The sequence below is a fragment of the Meleagris gallopavo genome, chromosome 1 (genome assembly GCF_000146605.3).
Source record: "Meleagris gallopavo isolate NT-WF06-2002-E0010 breed Aviagen turkey brand Nicholas breeding stock chromosome 1, Turkey_5.1, whole genome shotgun sequence".
NCBI classification, from domain to species: Eukaryota; Metazoa; Chordata; class Aves; order Galliformes; family Phasianidae; genus Meleagris; species Meleagris gallopavo.
The window spans coordinates 9,953,944-9,969,146 of record NC_015011.2 but is presented as its reverse complement, the minus strand read 5'-3'; the positions used below and the strand labels follow the sequence as shown (position 1 = coordinate 9,969,146).

Below are 15,203 nucleotides of genomic sequence, written 5' to 3'. Positions count from 1 at the left end.
AAATGGAACCTCAGGAATTCAGTGCAAGGACTTTGAAGTGCACTGCTATCTCCCTTTAATCACACACTAAATCTGTAGTAACTCACTAATTCCTGGTGAACTTTTCAGGCATTTTTCATCTGTCTGTGGAGTGAGGGGAAGCAGGGCTTTGCAATTACCTGGGGACCAGAGGGCCTGGGGGATCCTCACATGGTCCATATGGCAGTGTGGGACTCCTGGGTTTGATAGACCCAGTTGTGTCCCCAACACCTGCACTAAGCCACAGCACAGTCGGAATCACAGAATTATTAAGGCTGGAAAGACCACTAAGATCATATAGTCCAATATGATCCAGTCCCCACCATGCCCACTGACCATGTCCCTCAGTGCCACGTCCACATGGTTGTTGAACACCTCCAGGGGCAGTGAGTCCATCACCTCCCTGGGCAGCCTGAGCCTGTGCATCACCAATCTTTCTGAGAAGAAATTGTTGCTAGTATCCAATCTGAACTTTTTCCTAATATCCAGCGTTGGCAAGATGTCACCTGGGACAAGGATAAGGGAGAGAGTTGGCTGTGTTGTCCTATTTCTAGGTGTTACCTGCAACCTGACAGCAATGATGTTTTCGTTCTGGATGCATGAGTAAGATGTAATAAATACTGTATTTATGGAAAGCAAAATATTTTTGGGAGTTCTACTCTGACGTAGGGACAAATAGACAAAGTAGATTTGCTGAAGTGGGAGAGAAGAGCACCTGAAGGAGAACAAGGCTGTGAAAGGAGCAGGTGGAAAGGAGGGAGGCAGAAAAAAAGGCAGAAAAAAATTTATGAGAGAAAGAGAGGGTAGGGAGAAGGGGCACAGCCATAGGGGCACAACAGAGAGGAGGAGAGGGCTGCAGGGGGCCAAAATTAATCAAATCCAAGAGCATGCCTTGGCAGGAGTTGTATGGGACTTGTGAAAATGCTGTTCACTCTCTGTGATACAAGGGGTACTTCTGGATGCCAGCTGTGCATGCATATTGCTCTTCACAGTTGTGCAGCGAGGCCACATGGTGGGACATGAGGTGGGACATGAGGCTGCTCCATCTCTACAGCTCTGAGAGCAGTGCTGCTCACATGTGCCACTGTGACTGTGTGAGAAGCCTGCCTGCCGGATGCAGCCAAAAAGGAGATAACAAACCAGGCCAGTAAAACCCGCTCAGTCCCCCAGCCCAGCCTGAATATGGACTACTGATGCTGCAGGAGTTTGCCTAGGAAAGGAACTGGTCTGGTGGCTTTTCAGCATTTGCATTTTTGATTCACTGATGGGAAGCTTTGGGGTTTTCCTTTTCACTGTCACAGGCTCTCATGTTTCTCTATAGACTTGAGCCAAGTTTGTATAAAGAAATGCCATTAAAATATTCAGAGAGTAAAGGGGATGCATACATCAAAGGAACGAGGGTTTGATGTGAAATAGTGCGGCCTGCTTTTCCCTAGTGACTCATCAGGAGGGATCCAGTGGATGTTTGTAAGAGATTTTCTGTTGTTCACATCACTAATTTAAAAGGTGCTTTGGAAATCTCTAGAGGGAAGCATGAAAAAAGCAGAGATCAACATTAATGGTTTCTCTTAATCTAACCTAATGTAGAATTTCCCAACTGATCAGAAAAATTCACAGCGCAGCACTAAGTTTCACTGGCATTTCTCTCCTTCCTGCTGGCCAATGCATTTGTTTTTTCCTGCTTATTTATTTATCCTCCTCGTGGGGCCGGCCAGGGGCTGCTGGCCGAGGCAGAGCGTGGCGGCAGGCGGTTAATGAGCTTTTTGACCAGTGAAGCAGCACGGCATCGCCTGGGAATCGGAGGGGCTCGCTGCCTTCTAGGCGTTGGATGGCAGCACAGGGGCCGGGGGTTAACGAAGGGGCCGAGGGCTGGCGGGCGGCCTAATGAGCACCAGGGAGCCAGGAGGGGGACAGTCCGGCAGCAGCATCCCACGGGACCCACTGCTGATGGCTCCATTTTCCCCCATTATCACTGTAGCTGGAAAGGCTGGGAAGAAAAGAGCCCCAAAGGGAGTGGTGTGAGGCACTGAGCAACTCGGGGTTTGAACCAGCACGTTAACAATGCAGAGGAGTATTGTTTTGTATTAAAAATAGCTAGGAAACAGATTCTTTTTAACCTTTAACCACTCATAACAGTCAATAAATCATTAGCTACTGATTAACAAAAACAGAAGGGTAACTTATTGTCCAGTAAGCAAACTCTTGGAAACCCTGAAAGGCTGGCACTGACTTCAGGATGGCTTTTCTTTTTACAGATTCGCACTTATTTAAAGACAAACAAGCCAAGCTCTGCATATTAAACCATGCCACACAAAGCATATGGATAAAAGGCCAACTTTCTAAAACAGATTTTTGATGAGTACAGTGAGCCAAGGAAAGGGAGCATTTACAGCATGTGGCATTATATATATCCTCTGAGAAAAACAGCTCTCCTGATGCCAAGCATGACTAGATCAGTTTGGTCTCATTCTCAGGAGTTCCCATCTCAAAGTCTTGGCCATATTTGCGGTCTGCTGCCAAGTCTTCTCCTCCACTGTCAGCCCCTTCACTGGGCTCAGTAGGGCGGCTGGGCAGATGGAAGGAGCTGTGGCCAAGGCTGGGACTACAGAGCACAGCTTTGAGCGTGAGGTCAGGAAATACCCACGAAGAAGGAAACACTGTTCTGTGGCTGACCAAAAATGCTCTACTATCACTCTTTCCATCTTTGCAAGGAGTCAAATGGCAATTTTTTTAATGAGAATGGAATTTGGTGGAGAGTGTTCCAGGTGGAGGAGATGTTTGTAAGACCTTTGGGAAAGCCCTTTCACTGTGACGGTAGTGAGGTGCTGGAACAGGCAGCCCAGAGCAGTTGTGGATGTCCCATACCTGGAGGTGTTCAAGAGCAGGTTGGATGGGGCCCTGGGCAGCCTGATCTGGTGCCTGAATTAGTGGGTGGCAGGGTGGCTGGAACAAGGTATTCTTTGTGGTCCCTTCCAACACAGGCTATTCAAAGATTTTGTGATCTTACGGATTAACTAATACAGGGTGAGATCCAGAGAGCTAATCCTCATAGCTGCTGTTGATTGACTAACACTGGCACTTTGCAATATTTTTCTGTGTACAGTATTCAGTCTGGTTTAATTCAAGATAAATCTACCAAAGATGGACTATTTGCTTAAATTTCTGCAGTGATTTTGCATTGTGACTTTTGAAAACAATATTATTTATAATGTAAAAATGTAACATAAATATTTTAAGAATACAGAACAAGGCTTCCATTATCCATTAATCAGTATGTCTTTTCCATTCACTATGCATTATTAGACTATCTGTATCTTTAATAAGTAACTGTGTGAGTTCCAGCAGTTAAATATTTACTTTAAAATAAGAAAGGATCCAAATGAAACTGAGATATATCAGAATCTCTCTCTGATGTTTTAAGTGGAATGGGAGTAGATTTGTGCAGTAGATATGCAAACTATAAACATATGTGTTTTGATGACCTTCTCTCCTCTATCCGGCTCCATTTATACAACACAAGTTCACAGATTAAACTTCTCAGCTTTTTTCAGGCACCTGTGAGGATCTACATATGTTTCTTTCTGTTGAGATTGTGGGATGGTGTCAAAACAGTTCATCGCTCCACACTTGGGTTTCACTACAATCAGATCTGGCATCTCTAGTAAAGTACTTTTTCAGTGGCATTTTCTCACTCTGTCATCAACTGTGACCGGAGGAAATGCCTGCAGGTGGCAGGGCAAAAGCAGCACCTCCACAGCCCGAAAGTGGCCATTGTTTACTATTTTATGTGCTTGCTGCCATTGTTTGAGGAACATAAATATGATTTGTCTTGTTTTATAGATAAAGAAAAATGAAGGGAGCTCTTTAATGTGTCAGGGCTCTGCTTCCTTCTCTTCTCATTTCTCCGTGTGCAGTTATGACAGACGAGCACAGGTACGAATGCAGCAGTCTTCAATATGGGGTACACCAAATATTTGAAGAATCATTACATGATGATAATGCTCTGCAACATTTTTTTTTAATTATTTTATTTTATTTTATTTTATTTCTGTTTTCAGCCCAGGACATATACATTCTTCTGTGCTTTGTTGAAGGGTGACCAGGTTCTCTCTGGCACTGCTTGGTTCCTCTCCTTGCTACTTGCTTTTTCAGCATGTGGTCTTTGAAGTTTGAATCCCAGCTTCTTTCTGGGCAAGCAATAAGTTAAAAGGCAGTCTTTAGGGCAGTGCAAGCTAAATTTTCAGTTCCGTGAGCAGGAACTCAGCTACGTGACTTGCATGGCCATTAATGGGGGTCATGCTGGTACATTCCTGTACACCACACTGAACATTTACTCATGAGTGCAGAATTGGCACACTAGTGAAACGTGCCTTTTGAGGGTAGCGTGGTGTTTCAGGAGATGAGGCTGACAGGCAGAAAGGACTGCTAAGGGCCCAGATGAAAGTCTGCCTTTTAACTCCCTGAACACATTTCCAGAAAATAATAGTGTGAATTGATGCTGTTTTGTGTTAGATGTTCCTCCTGTTAGGGATCAGTCTTGCTCCAGTAATATTCCACAGAAGTGGAGATCATGCTTGAAATGTAGATGTTTGTGCTGTCATTTAGTGTTCAGTATTGCCGTTATTGAGCATTTTGTAAGCATTAATTGCTATGATTAATTTTCTTAGGAACACAGGTCAGCCCACTGCTCACATGAGCTTCTCTAATTCCAAACAAATTAAGTTCTTTTTTATAATTTTTGCCCCTGCCACTCTTCCAGAGATCACCCCTCCTAAGGCAGGGTATCACCTGGTGATTTCTGGTCTACGTTACTCATGGGCATCGTTTACCCGTTTGTTCTTGTACTGCATCCATTGCAGTGATTGCATCTTCTCAGTTCCAAAACTCGTCCCAGTTTTCATTTGCTAGCCTTCATGAGCCCTTTTGGTCTGTAAAGTTTTCCATTGCCCTGGCCACATTAATATGCATCAGCTCTAGGTTGAAGTTCCTTTTAATAAATGGAATCAAAATTATGCAATATTCTGTACTCTTCATTGTGATTGTTTTGTGTTTTCAACCATGCCATGGTTCTTAATAGTTTTATAGTTGATTAATACAGTTAGTTCTTCCATACTTTTCCATCATCGATAGCTGGGAATCTCTAAGCCCGTAGTAGAAGTTTTTGTCATTAGATCCCAAGTTTTAAGTTGTGTGATTAATTCTCTAAGTCTCATATTGAAAGTGATTATTTTCTCATAGTACTCTAGATATCCTTAAAATCACCAGAAAACTGCATTTAATACTAATCAAAATATTAAATGAATAAAATTATTTTCATGATTAAATTCTGCAAGAGCTCCTAACTTAGGATCCCTCAGTGCCTTTTGTTTTTATTTACAACATTTCAGATATAAGACAATCCTTAAGCTGCGTCTTGAGAAGATGAGTAGTGTATTACATGACACGTGTAAAAGAAAGAAGCCCAGATCACATTAAATCACTCAAAGAATTTCTTTCCTTTCTCAGCAACATATCCTTCCATTTTTGACCAGTTCTATCAAATAGGACTTTTAGCATGTTCAGGAAATCGTGACATGATTGAACTAAGGATGGTTTGTACTGCGTACAGGTTTTTTTTTCATTCACTTGAGTAATTCATTTATTTTTCTTCAGCTCGTGGTTCTGTGTGGTCATCAGAGCTGAAGAGATGCCAGAGGTCTGCACTGCAGTTACCAGTCAGCATCTAAAGAAAAACTTTGCAATTTCAATGTTAAATAAAAGAAGAAAAAAAATCCATTTACCACTGGGGCTGCTTGACTGTGAAGGAGCAGCTGCAAACTGATGAATCTCATCAGGTTGCAGTCTTGATTAACATTGGGCAGAGCCCTCCTGCTGCGAGAGTAAATACCCTTCCTTTGTCAAGGCTCCCATGTAAGAAACAATAGATTATTTCAGTGAAGCAAGAGAACATAAATGTTAATCAAATCATTCCTCTGAATGAATGGAAGTAGCACCCAGAATGTAAACATTTTAATTTTGGAAGGGAATGTCTGCCTGTCGGCTAGTTTGTTTTTTATGTGTTTTTTTTTTTTTGTTTACTTTGAAAAGCTGCTCACTAATGTTTTCACCGTAATATTTTCAGCACCACAACTATATATGCTTCCTGTCTGCCCAAGCTAGGCAGCACCAAACCCTGGAGAGTATCAGAAAAATAAAATCTGCCTTCATGTGAGTTAGGAGAGGTCAAAACCTTATACTGTATAGCTGCCAAACTGTGTGATCACATTAATTCACATTAAGTAGAGGAAATGGAAAATACTTTCCAACTGGAACTGACACCAGGAAACATCTTTTTAAAAGTTTGTTATGCGTTAGGGTAATTACTCCTCGAATAAATCTCGCTGACTTTACTGATGATGATATGATTTTAAGTATTTTAATGTATTTATGTGTGTGTACAATTGTAGCAGAAAGAATTGGCTTTTGTCTCCTTACTGCTTCCTTGCTTGTTCCACAAAGAATGGATTTCAGCATGCATTTGAACTATGTGTGTTCTAAATCAGATGTACAGCAAACTACAGTGTAATGCCCGGCTAGCTTCCATGTCCCTGTGATTACAAACCTTGTTGATCATCACATCCTAAAAGTATACCTTGGCTTCCAGTTATGCTGCTTGTCTGGGTCAGATCCTGACTTGTTCACGCCTGTGAGGTGTCCCTTTGCTCACAGAGGAATGGCAGCAAAGCCAGCATGAAAATGAGTTTTCTTACACAATTTTTTTGCTCTTCACCAAGGCTATCATGCTGTTGTTTATATCTGCTCACTTTTTTCGCCATAATGACACACCTCACCAGCAGAGGGATGATTCTCCTGAGGCTGTTCGGTGTCTGTGCAGCAGATGTGGTCTCCTGTCAGTGATGTGGGGCAGATCTTGTGCCCCTGCAATGGGTAATTAGTGGATACATACGGAGATGACGGATGTGCCTGTGGTGGGGATGATTGGGTTTGGATTCTCAGTGGTCCCGTCGGCTTTCCTGTCTGCTGAAATCATTGAATTTTCTCAGTTTTTGTAGTTGCTGAAGTGAGGGTGACAATTCCTGTGCACAGGGTTGCAGTGAGGTTGTGAGGCTGAGCGTGATAGTTCTAGTTTTGGTGCCCACGTTTGTTCATCACAATACACTGTGGTTGGGCAGGCAGGAGTTTCCTGCTGTCTGACTGAACCCAGAGATCAGGGCAAGCCCAAGCTTCTGTTGCTTTTCTAAAATACACGTTCTTCCTGTCCTTCACACCCCACCCATGATGTCAGTCTGTGTGCCTGCATCAAAGTGCTGTGTGAGCAAGCTCAGATCCGTCTCTTGGCTTTGTTTCCCTATCTCAGTGGGTTGCTGATCTCTGTCCAGTGATGAGAAGTGGGGACTTCTCAGCTGGCTCAACAGTGCACTTAGGGTTTCCATACCTGCCCTGCAGAGGAAAGACACAAGCAACCTTCATCTAAACTCTCTCCCAGTTATCAGAAAACTTTTCACTACAGGCTTTTTTTTTTGGAGCCTGCACTCTGCTTCTGGTGCCTCTGACAGAGCTGCCCCTTCAGAGGAAACTTGCTCTAAGGGTTTAGCCTCATTGGTGATAATTACATCACTCAATGTTTTTTCTGTTTCTGGGCAGAAACAATGTTAAAATGCAAGTGATTTCATTCAGTTGAGGTGAGGAGCTGCAAAAAAAAGAGCAAAATATATTAAAATTTGTTATGTAGAAGTAAGAAAGTGCCTTTTTGAAGTGGTTTGAGTCAAAATGGTTCAGCAGTGGAAAATACTTAGGTCACTTCTGACCATGCCATGTATCACGCTGGATGTGTATGAAACCCTCTAAAGTCATCCATTTTGTTTTTTTCTTGCCTATGTATTGCCAGTCAACTTAACTTTTTCTATTTTATTTACGCATCCTATTTTAGTCCTCCTTCGGGAGTAATAAGAAGCGTGATATTAAGCTGTAGGAACCTGTGTTTAAATCCTTGTATGTATACAGCATTATATGATGTGCCATTTACTTCTTGAAGCCCAACATTGGGCGATTAGGAATTCCCCATGGGCCTTCGGGGGAGAAGGTGGCAGTGGTGACTGTGGATGACTGTGACACAGCAGTGGCCGTACGCTTCGGAAGCCTCATTGGAAACTACACCTGTGCTGCCCAGGGGACTCAGACTGGCTCAAAGAAGTAAGAATTTCCTCTATTTGTGTTTTCCATTTATTCTCTTCCTCCAGGGAAGGGCCAGCAATATGAGGTTAACAATCAAACAGATAAAGTCAGAAAAACAGGTGCAATTTAACAAGAAAAATTGACAAGTTTTGGCAGATGAAATTTTGTGGAGGTTACCACACACTTGGTGCAATGCAATTCACATAGATACAGACATGTGCCTAAATTGCACCAAAATGAACCAGAAATCAGTGTAAATGGCCCCAGAAAATAAGCCACTCTTGAAAATATGGAGAGTGAGGCAAATACAATGTTAAACATCTTTAGGAAGGAGATAGCTGAAAAGCTTAATTCTTCCATCACTTGAGTTAACAGTCCTGTTTTCAAAGGAGATGGAAATGAAGAAAGCTCAGAAAAGGTCACTGAAACTCATCAGCTATGAGAAAAAAACTTTTCTGTGAGGAAAGGCCAAAAAGATTATTCCTGTCGAGTTTAAAGAGGAAATGGACGACAAGTAACATATAGGAGTATAAAATAATGAGTGATAGCAGAAAAGCCATTGGTATGCACATGCTTTTCTAGAATCCCAAGGAGAGAGGGCATCATAAAAATTAGGGATAGTTCAAGACTTTTTGCAGTCTGGAATCAATCAGTGGAATCTATTTCCACCAATCAAATCTTCAGAAGTCTTAAAAAGAATTGGCAGCGCATGGTAATGAAGTCATTATATGAAAGTCTAACCACCTCAGCCCTTTTGTTGCGGTGTCTAAACCAGCCCCTGGCTTACTAGAGTCAGAAGTGACCCACAGCTGTATGTTTTCCCATAATTTTCATTTTCTTCCTCATGTTGGCCACTGTTAGAGACAGATCATTGGGTTCTGTGCACATATGGTAACACCTACTTGACAGATTATGGTGTTTCTGCATTGTCACCAAGAACAGCTGTTTCACCAGAGTTGTTTGATTATTACAGGCTCTGAAAATGCTGCTGTAGCTGAGGGAGGTGAATAGCAACACAAGTAAACTCAACATCTCCTCAACGCGCTTATGGAAACAGTAAGATAAGAATCAAAACAGCACGCAGGAAACAGTGATCATTTCTTTGTTCTTTCAGATCGTTGGACCTGACTGGCCCTCTGCTGCTCGGCGGCGTCCCAAACTTGCCAGAAGATTTCCCAGTGCACAACAGGCAGTTCGTCGGCTGCATGAGGAACCTCTCCATCGACAGCAAGCCAATTGACATGGCTAGTTTCATTGCCAATAATGGCACGCTGCCAGGTAGGAAAGACCAAAGGCTCAGAAGTCAACGGGAGAAAGCTCACTGCCCTAGCTGTATGTAAAACAGCACTTCAGAAGGGTGGGCACTGTGAGCAGCCCCATCCCTGGCACGACTGCAGCCAGGCCTGCTCAGCACACCTCATCTGTTTGAACAAGGTGCGGTCAGCACCTGTGCCAAGGATGCACACAATAGCCTGTGGCATGGTGCACACTTAAACGTGTAAGTGGCACGCAGAAAAGGGCTGGGCTTGTTTAGACCCTTCTGCATCACTACAGGTTTCTCCCAGGAATTTGTGCAGATAATTTACTCCTTTTTTAAACAAAGAAATAACTACCTATTCAATGTCACTTTGCTCTGAAATTCTTGGGATTAGTACATGAAAAAGACGTTATTTATAGTGACTTTTTCATGAATTATGTTTATCCTGTAAGTCAAATGGTGCAGTTTTCTGTGTCTGAAACCGGTTTCATGCAGCAGCCTGTTGGAATTTCTGGGTTGGTTTCTTGTCCCTGGATCAACAAAGATTAATTCTGATTTACATAACGTTCTCATCCACATAAATCTGTCTCTTACACAGAAGAAAGGCAAGTCATTTCCTTTCACCCAGCTGAAGGTCTGTGTAAGAGTTAAATTCTGTTTTTTATTTGGTGCATTGATCATGTAATAAGAAGGAAGTTGTAGCATAAGCTTCAGATTACTTTTTTATTTTGGAGCATTTTTTTAATATTCATGACCCTAATATTGGTTAAAGACAAATTTTTGTCCTGTGGAAATAAACATCAGGAAGGAAATAAGAAGTGTTGAATTTCTTTTTCCTCAGTTCAAAGCATGTTTCCACATGGTTTTAAACCTACAATAGCTTTACTCCTCTGTGTGACAGTACACACTGCCTTTCCCTGATTAGTTTCTTTGTTACATGACAGTAAATTGAGAACAGTGGTACTGAATCATAGCACTGGTTGATCTGGCTGTTGCCTGCAATGGTTGCTGGATATTTGTCCCAAATTTTCTCTTAATTTACAGAGATTTACAGCTCAGCGATTGAATTGAATAGCTGTTGATTGGTTTATCTTTATGAATTTGACACTTGCCCAGCTCATGAAAACTTTTGCCATCCATATTTTGCTTCACTGCCTTCAAGTGTATTTATTAGAAAAAAAAAAGACTGTAGTGTTTAAGTCTTCTTTTTGCAAATAAACTCAGATTCAGTCATTCAGAGCCTTTTCTTGTTGAAGCTGTGTAAAGTAACTGTTTTTCTGAATTGCAGGCTGTGCAGCACAGAGGAACTATTGCGAAGCCAACTGGTGCCAGAACGGAGGCACATGTGTCAACAAGTGGAGCACCTACATCTGTGAGTGCCCCGTGCAGTATGGAGGGAAGAACTGCGAGCAAGGTAGGGTGCAAAGACCTCTCCATGTGTCATCTCATCCCATTACCAGTCACTGACATCTCAGAGCATTTGTGTCCAACTGTGGCAATTTAAGGAATAAGTAACAGAGGACTGCAATTGAAAAATCACCTTTTGTCTGTTTGAAATCTGTGTGAGATTGCCTGTATAGTAAATATGATAGCTCACTTACTGATGGGTAACAGCAGTTTTCATTAATTTACTTACATGACCAACACAGTTCCACAGCACTTGGCAGTATTCATTAATTTGTTTATAATAAAAATGCCAAATCCTAAGCCCTCTTAAATCAGTGGAAAGAATCCTGCTGACTTTATTAGGCTTTGACTCAAACCAGGGTCAAATGTGCGTTTTTAATCACCACTTCCTTGGCAAGAAGGCAGCCTCTGCTGAGTATGAACACTTTCAGTTTTGCTGGGCTTTTCTTTGATTGAGCACAATGTGCGTGTATGTGTAAAACCTCATTAATACTAGATGAGGAAGGAGCAGCAGGTGTGTTCCATAGGGCGTGAAGAACCTGCCGTTAGTTTCTCCCCAGGGAAGCCAGAGGAGCCTGCCCAAGGGGATCCTTGGGGTCAGTGCACTGCAGGCTGCCTGCTCCTCCAAGGCAGCACGACCACATCTGGCACAGGGTTGCAGTTCTGGAGTCCTCTTGCACTACAGGCTTCCAGAAAGGAGCACATGCCTTAATTGGACATGGCTTTCCTAGAGACAGAAGGACAAACTCTGCCCAGTGCTTGCCCAGCTGCAGGTACGGTAGGGTTTCATTTCCATTATCCTCTCCATGACACTTAGCCTAGAACAGCTTACAGCACAAGCAAGGATTTTGTTATTTTGATGTATCAACCCTGAATCAGACGTTCATTACTCTCAGCAGGACACGGACCCTGGAATAGCAGACTCCAAGCTGAGGTGTGCATGCCATAATGTTTGCAAACCACTTTAGCACAGCATGCCTCACCCAAGGGGCCAGAAATAGGTTGAAATTGCTCTCATCTTGCCTGAGCAGCTTGGGAATAGAGGGCTGCAGGCAGAGCATGCAGTTATGCTTCCGGCTTGGAAAAGAGGGTCTGCAGGATAGGGGTGGCAGAAAGAGATGGTGGAGGTATTCTGCTAGCTTCCACCTAACACAGAGCCCAGAGCTGCTATCACCACCACTAGTGATGTATCTGCTTTCTGTAGCAGCTCCAAGGCAGAGAGGTGATTTGAAGCATGTGTGCTCGCCCCTGAGGTGACAGGATTGATTGAGTCCCTTCTGTAGCATTGGATGTGGCCACCAGCCCTCCCTACAGACCCCTGTCTTCAGGCTTGGGGAAGGGGTGGGGATGGAGAGAGGCCGGAGGGCGGAGGAACAGGCATTTCTGTTCTATAAACAAGGGAAGTTGCACCCTGGCCTCAGGGAAGGGAGGGGAGTTGGGAGGAAATGTGGGAAGGGAATGATGTCTGTGGGCACCTTAAGTTACCACTGGCAAGAAAAGGAAGAAGATTGTCATGCCAGTCTCCTTCTCCCAGGAGCCAAGCTTGTGAACAGCTTTCCCATCCTCTAGCAAGTGGGAGGGCCCAGAGTTTGCCTCTTATCTGCTCTCTGTAGTCAGGCAGGCTTAAAATTCTCAGCGATGGTCTGGAAAACCTCTAGCAAAGAAATTGGGATTTAAGGTTATTGAAGATTGGCAGGGTAGAGGAGGATGGAGCCAGCTGGTTGATGCATGCATAGGACAGAAGGAGGCAATGATTGTGGTCATCGTGGATGTCATGGTGTACGTTGATGTGGTTGCAGTGTGGACTGTTGAATCATGCACTGACCCAGAGAGTCAGAGCTCAAGCACTGGATTCAAGTTTTAAGCAAGTGGAGTGCAAATAAGAACAAGTGACAGGACAAAAGGCAATGGGCTCAAACTGGATAACAGTTCCATCTGAATACCAGGAAAATATTATTTACTGTGGGTGGTGATGGAGCACAGGTTGCCCACAAACTATGGAGTCTCTTTCTTGGAGTCTATCAAAAGAGAGAGGGCATCGTTCAGGAGCCAACAGTGGGTCCCACACCAAAGCCACTGAATGTTTGTGCGGGATTAGACATCAGGGCAACACTTCAGCTGTCAGCTCTAGATATCTAAGGCAGATGGTTTTGGTAGCTCCACAAGAGCTATCTCCCTGTGAAAAGACTGCATAACTGAGAAAGCTGAATAAGCTGGCCCAGGAGTATTTATAATTAATGAATATTTCCTGTTGCCTCAGAGCCTTTCCTCTGTGTTTAATCTGTTAATTAGAAGCAGGTAATCACGGATATGTTGAAAATATCTGCAGTGAGTGCTGCCCTTGTAATTCCGGCTTTGTCCACCCACTCATGGTCAGAAATCTACCAGCAGAGATCCTGAGCTTATCTTTCTAGGAACATTTCTCACCTGTGTAATGCAGTATCAGTGTGGAGGTGCTGCCCTGCATGTCATTTCTCCTCTTAACCTCTGTCCTGAAGGATACAAAGATATTTCTGTCTTGTCTTTCCTTTTGCAGTAATGCCTTCTCCTCAGCGTTTCAGTGGTGAGAGCATTATCATTTGGAGTGAACTTGATATTACCATCTCTGTGCCATGGTACATTGGGCTGATGTTCAGAACACGGAAAGTCAATGGCATGCTGATGCAAGCAAATGCAGGAACTGCATCCAAGATCAACATTCAGGTAGAACTGTGGACTTTTTTGCTTAGAAAAAACTTAAGAAATCCTCTTCCATCCCCATCTGTGGACATGGCCACATGAACTGCATAGCTTCCTCCATCCGGCTAAGTGCACATCAATAAATACAAATGACTTCTTTATTATTTTAATCATCCTTATATCACTCTAAAATTCATATTCTGAGGCTTAAGATATTTTTCTTCTTAACAAACTTAGTAGTGTGCATTAATACAAATGCAAAGAATATGTCTCTGTTGCCTTTCTTCTACTCCGTAAAATTAGCAACTGAATGCCTGAAGTCATATGAAGAGTTACTGCAAGTGTTCTGCTTTCTATTGTACTTCTGGGGGGGAGACTTTCTTAGAAAATGTGATCTTGCCTTCTGTCTCATGAAATATAAATACATGCCAAAAAATAGACTTCTTTTTTTCCCGACAGATACTGAACAACTACGTGCAGTTTGAAGTATACAGTGGCATGACCCAGGTTGCCAGTTTGAAGATGACCCAATCACGAGTCAGTGATGGGGAATGGCATCATTTATTGATAGAGCTAAAGAGTGCTAAAGATGGAAAAGACATCAAGTACCTAGCTGTCATGTCCTTGGACTATGGGATGTACCAGGTACAGCAGCATTAGAACTTTGCCACTGAGCACCATAGTAAAATTTTTCAAAGAGTCTGTGGACAAATACTTCTGCTCTGATCCATGTTCTGCAGTGATTGATGCCTAATGAAGTTACATTAATTTACGAATCCTAATGATAATGTATCTTATGAACAAGTCAGTAAAAAGTCACATTCAAATGTCCAAGCTCCTCACCACTTCAATATTTTTTCCGTTATCTACTGCCAGCTGTTTCTGCACTCCATCAGTAGAGAAAGTATCTGGGTTGTAGAGAATGGCAGTGCATTTTATCAGCTGCTCTTTTCCTTAACAGAGCACTGTGCAGATTGGAAATCAACTACCTGGACTGAAAATGAAAAGCATCATTGTGGGAGGTGTCTCTGGAGACCAAGTCTCTGTTCAGCAGGGATTTTATGGCTGTATGCAGGTATGAGATGTAGTGGCAAATATTGAACTTCTAAGAAAATGTGCATTTGAAAATACGGGTTTTCCTTTTTCATCCTTTCCCAAACATATCTGTTTCCTCCATCAAAATCTAGGGATCCAAATAGTCATGTCCATGCACTTTCCCAGGTACAAATCTAGTCTCACAGGAGAATGTCCCTTCTCTTTTTCTTCTTTGATTTTGTCAAAGACTGGAATTTGAAAATACCTGGTTTTGACTCATCAGATGATGTTTCTGTAAACTGTAACCTCATAGGCTAATAGTGGTAGTGAAACACAGAGTACTGTATCCAGAATGAGCACTCTAAATTAAAGATATTTGTCTTTTGTCACCAGGGAGTAAGAATGGGAGAGACATCTACAAATATAGCTACATTAAACATGAAACAGGCTATCAAGATCAATGTGAAGGAAGGTTGTGAAGTGGATAACCCCTGTGACTCCAACCCATGTCCTCAGCACAGCTACTGCAGTGATGACTGGGACAGCTACTCCTGTGTGTGCGACCCAGGTAACCCCTGACCCATCCCATGCATCCCATGTGTGCAGATAGGAGCTGGATCACTTCTCCATG

At 42.9% G+C, this 15,203-nt stretch overlaps 1 protein-coding gene across 1 annotated transcript in view; it reads left to right on the top strand.

Moving 5' to 3' along the window:
* CELSR1 (cadherin EGF LAG seven-pass G-type receptor 1) overlaps positions 1-15,203 on the top strand; it is a 95,379-nt gene that overhangs the window by 38,804 nt on the left and 41,372 nt on the right. The window contains 7 exon segments of the mRNA XM_031552882.1: positions 8,054-8,211; positions 9,308-9,471; positions 10,740-10,865; positions 13,395-13,561; positions 13,997-14,182; positions 14,499-14,612; positions 14,966-15,140. Coding sequence (XP_031408742.1) covers positions 8,054-8,211; positions 9,308-9,471; positions 10,740-10,865; positions 13,395-13,561; positions 13,997-14,182; positions 14,499-14,612; positions 14,966-15,140 — 1,090 coding nt within the window.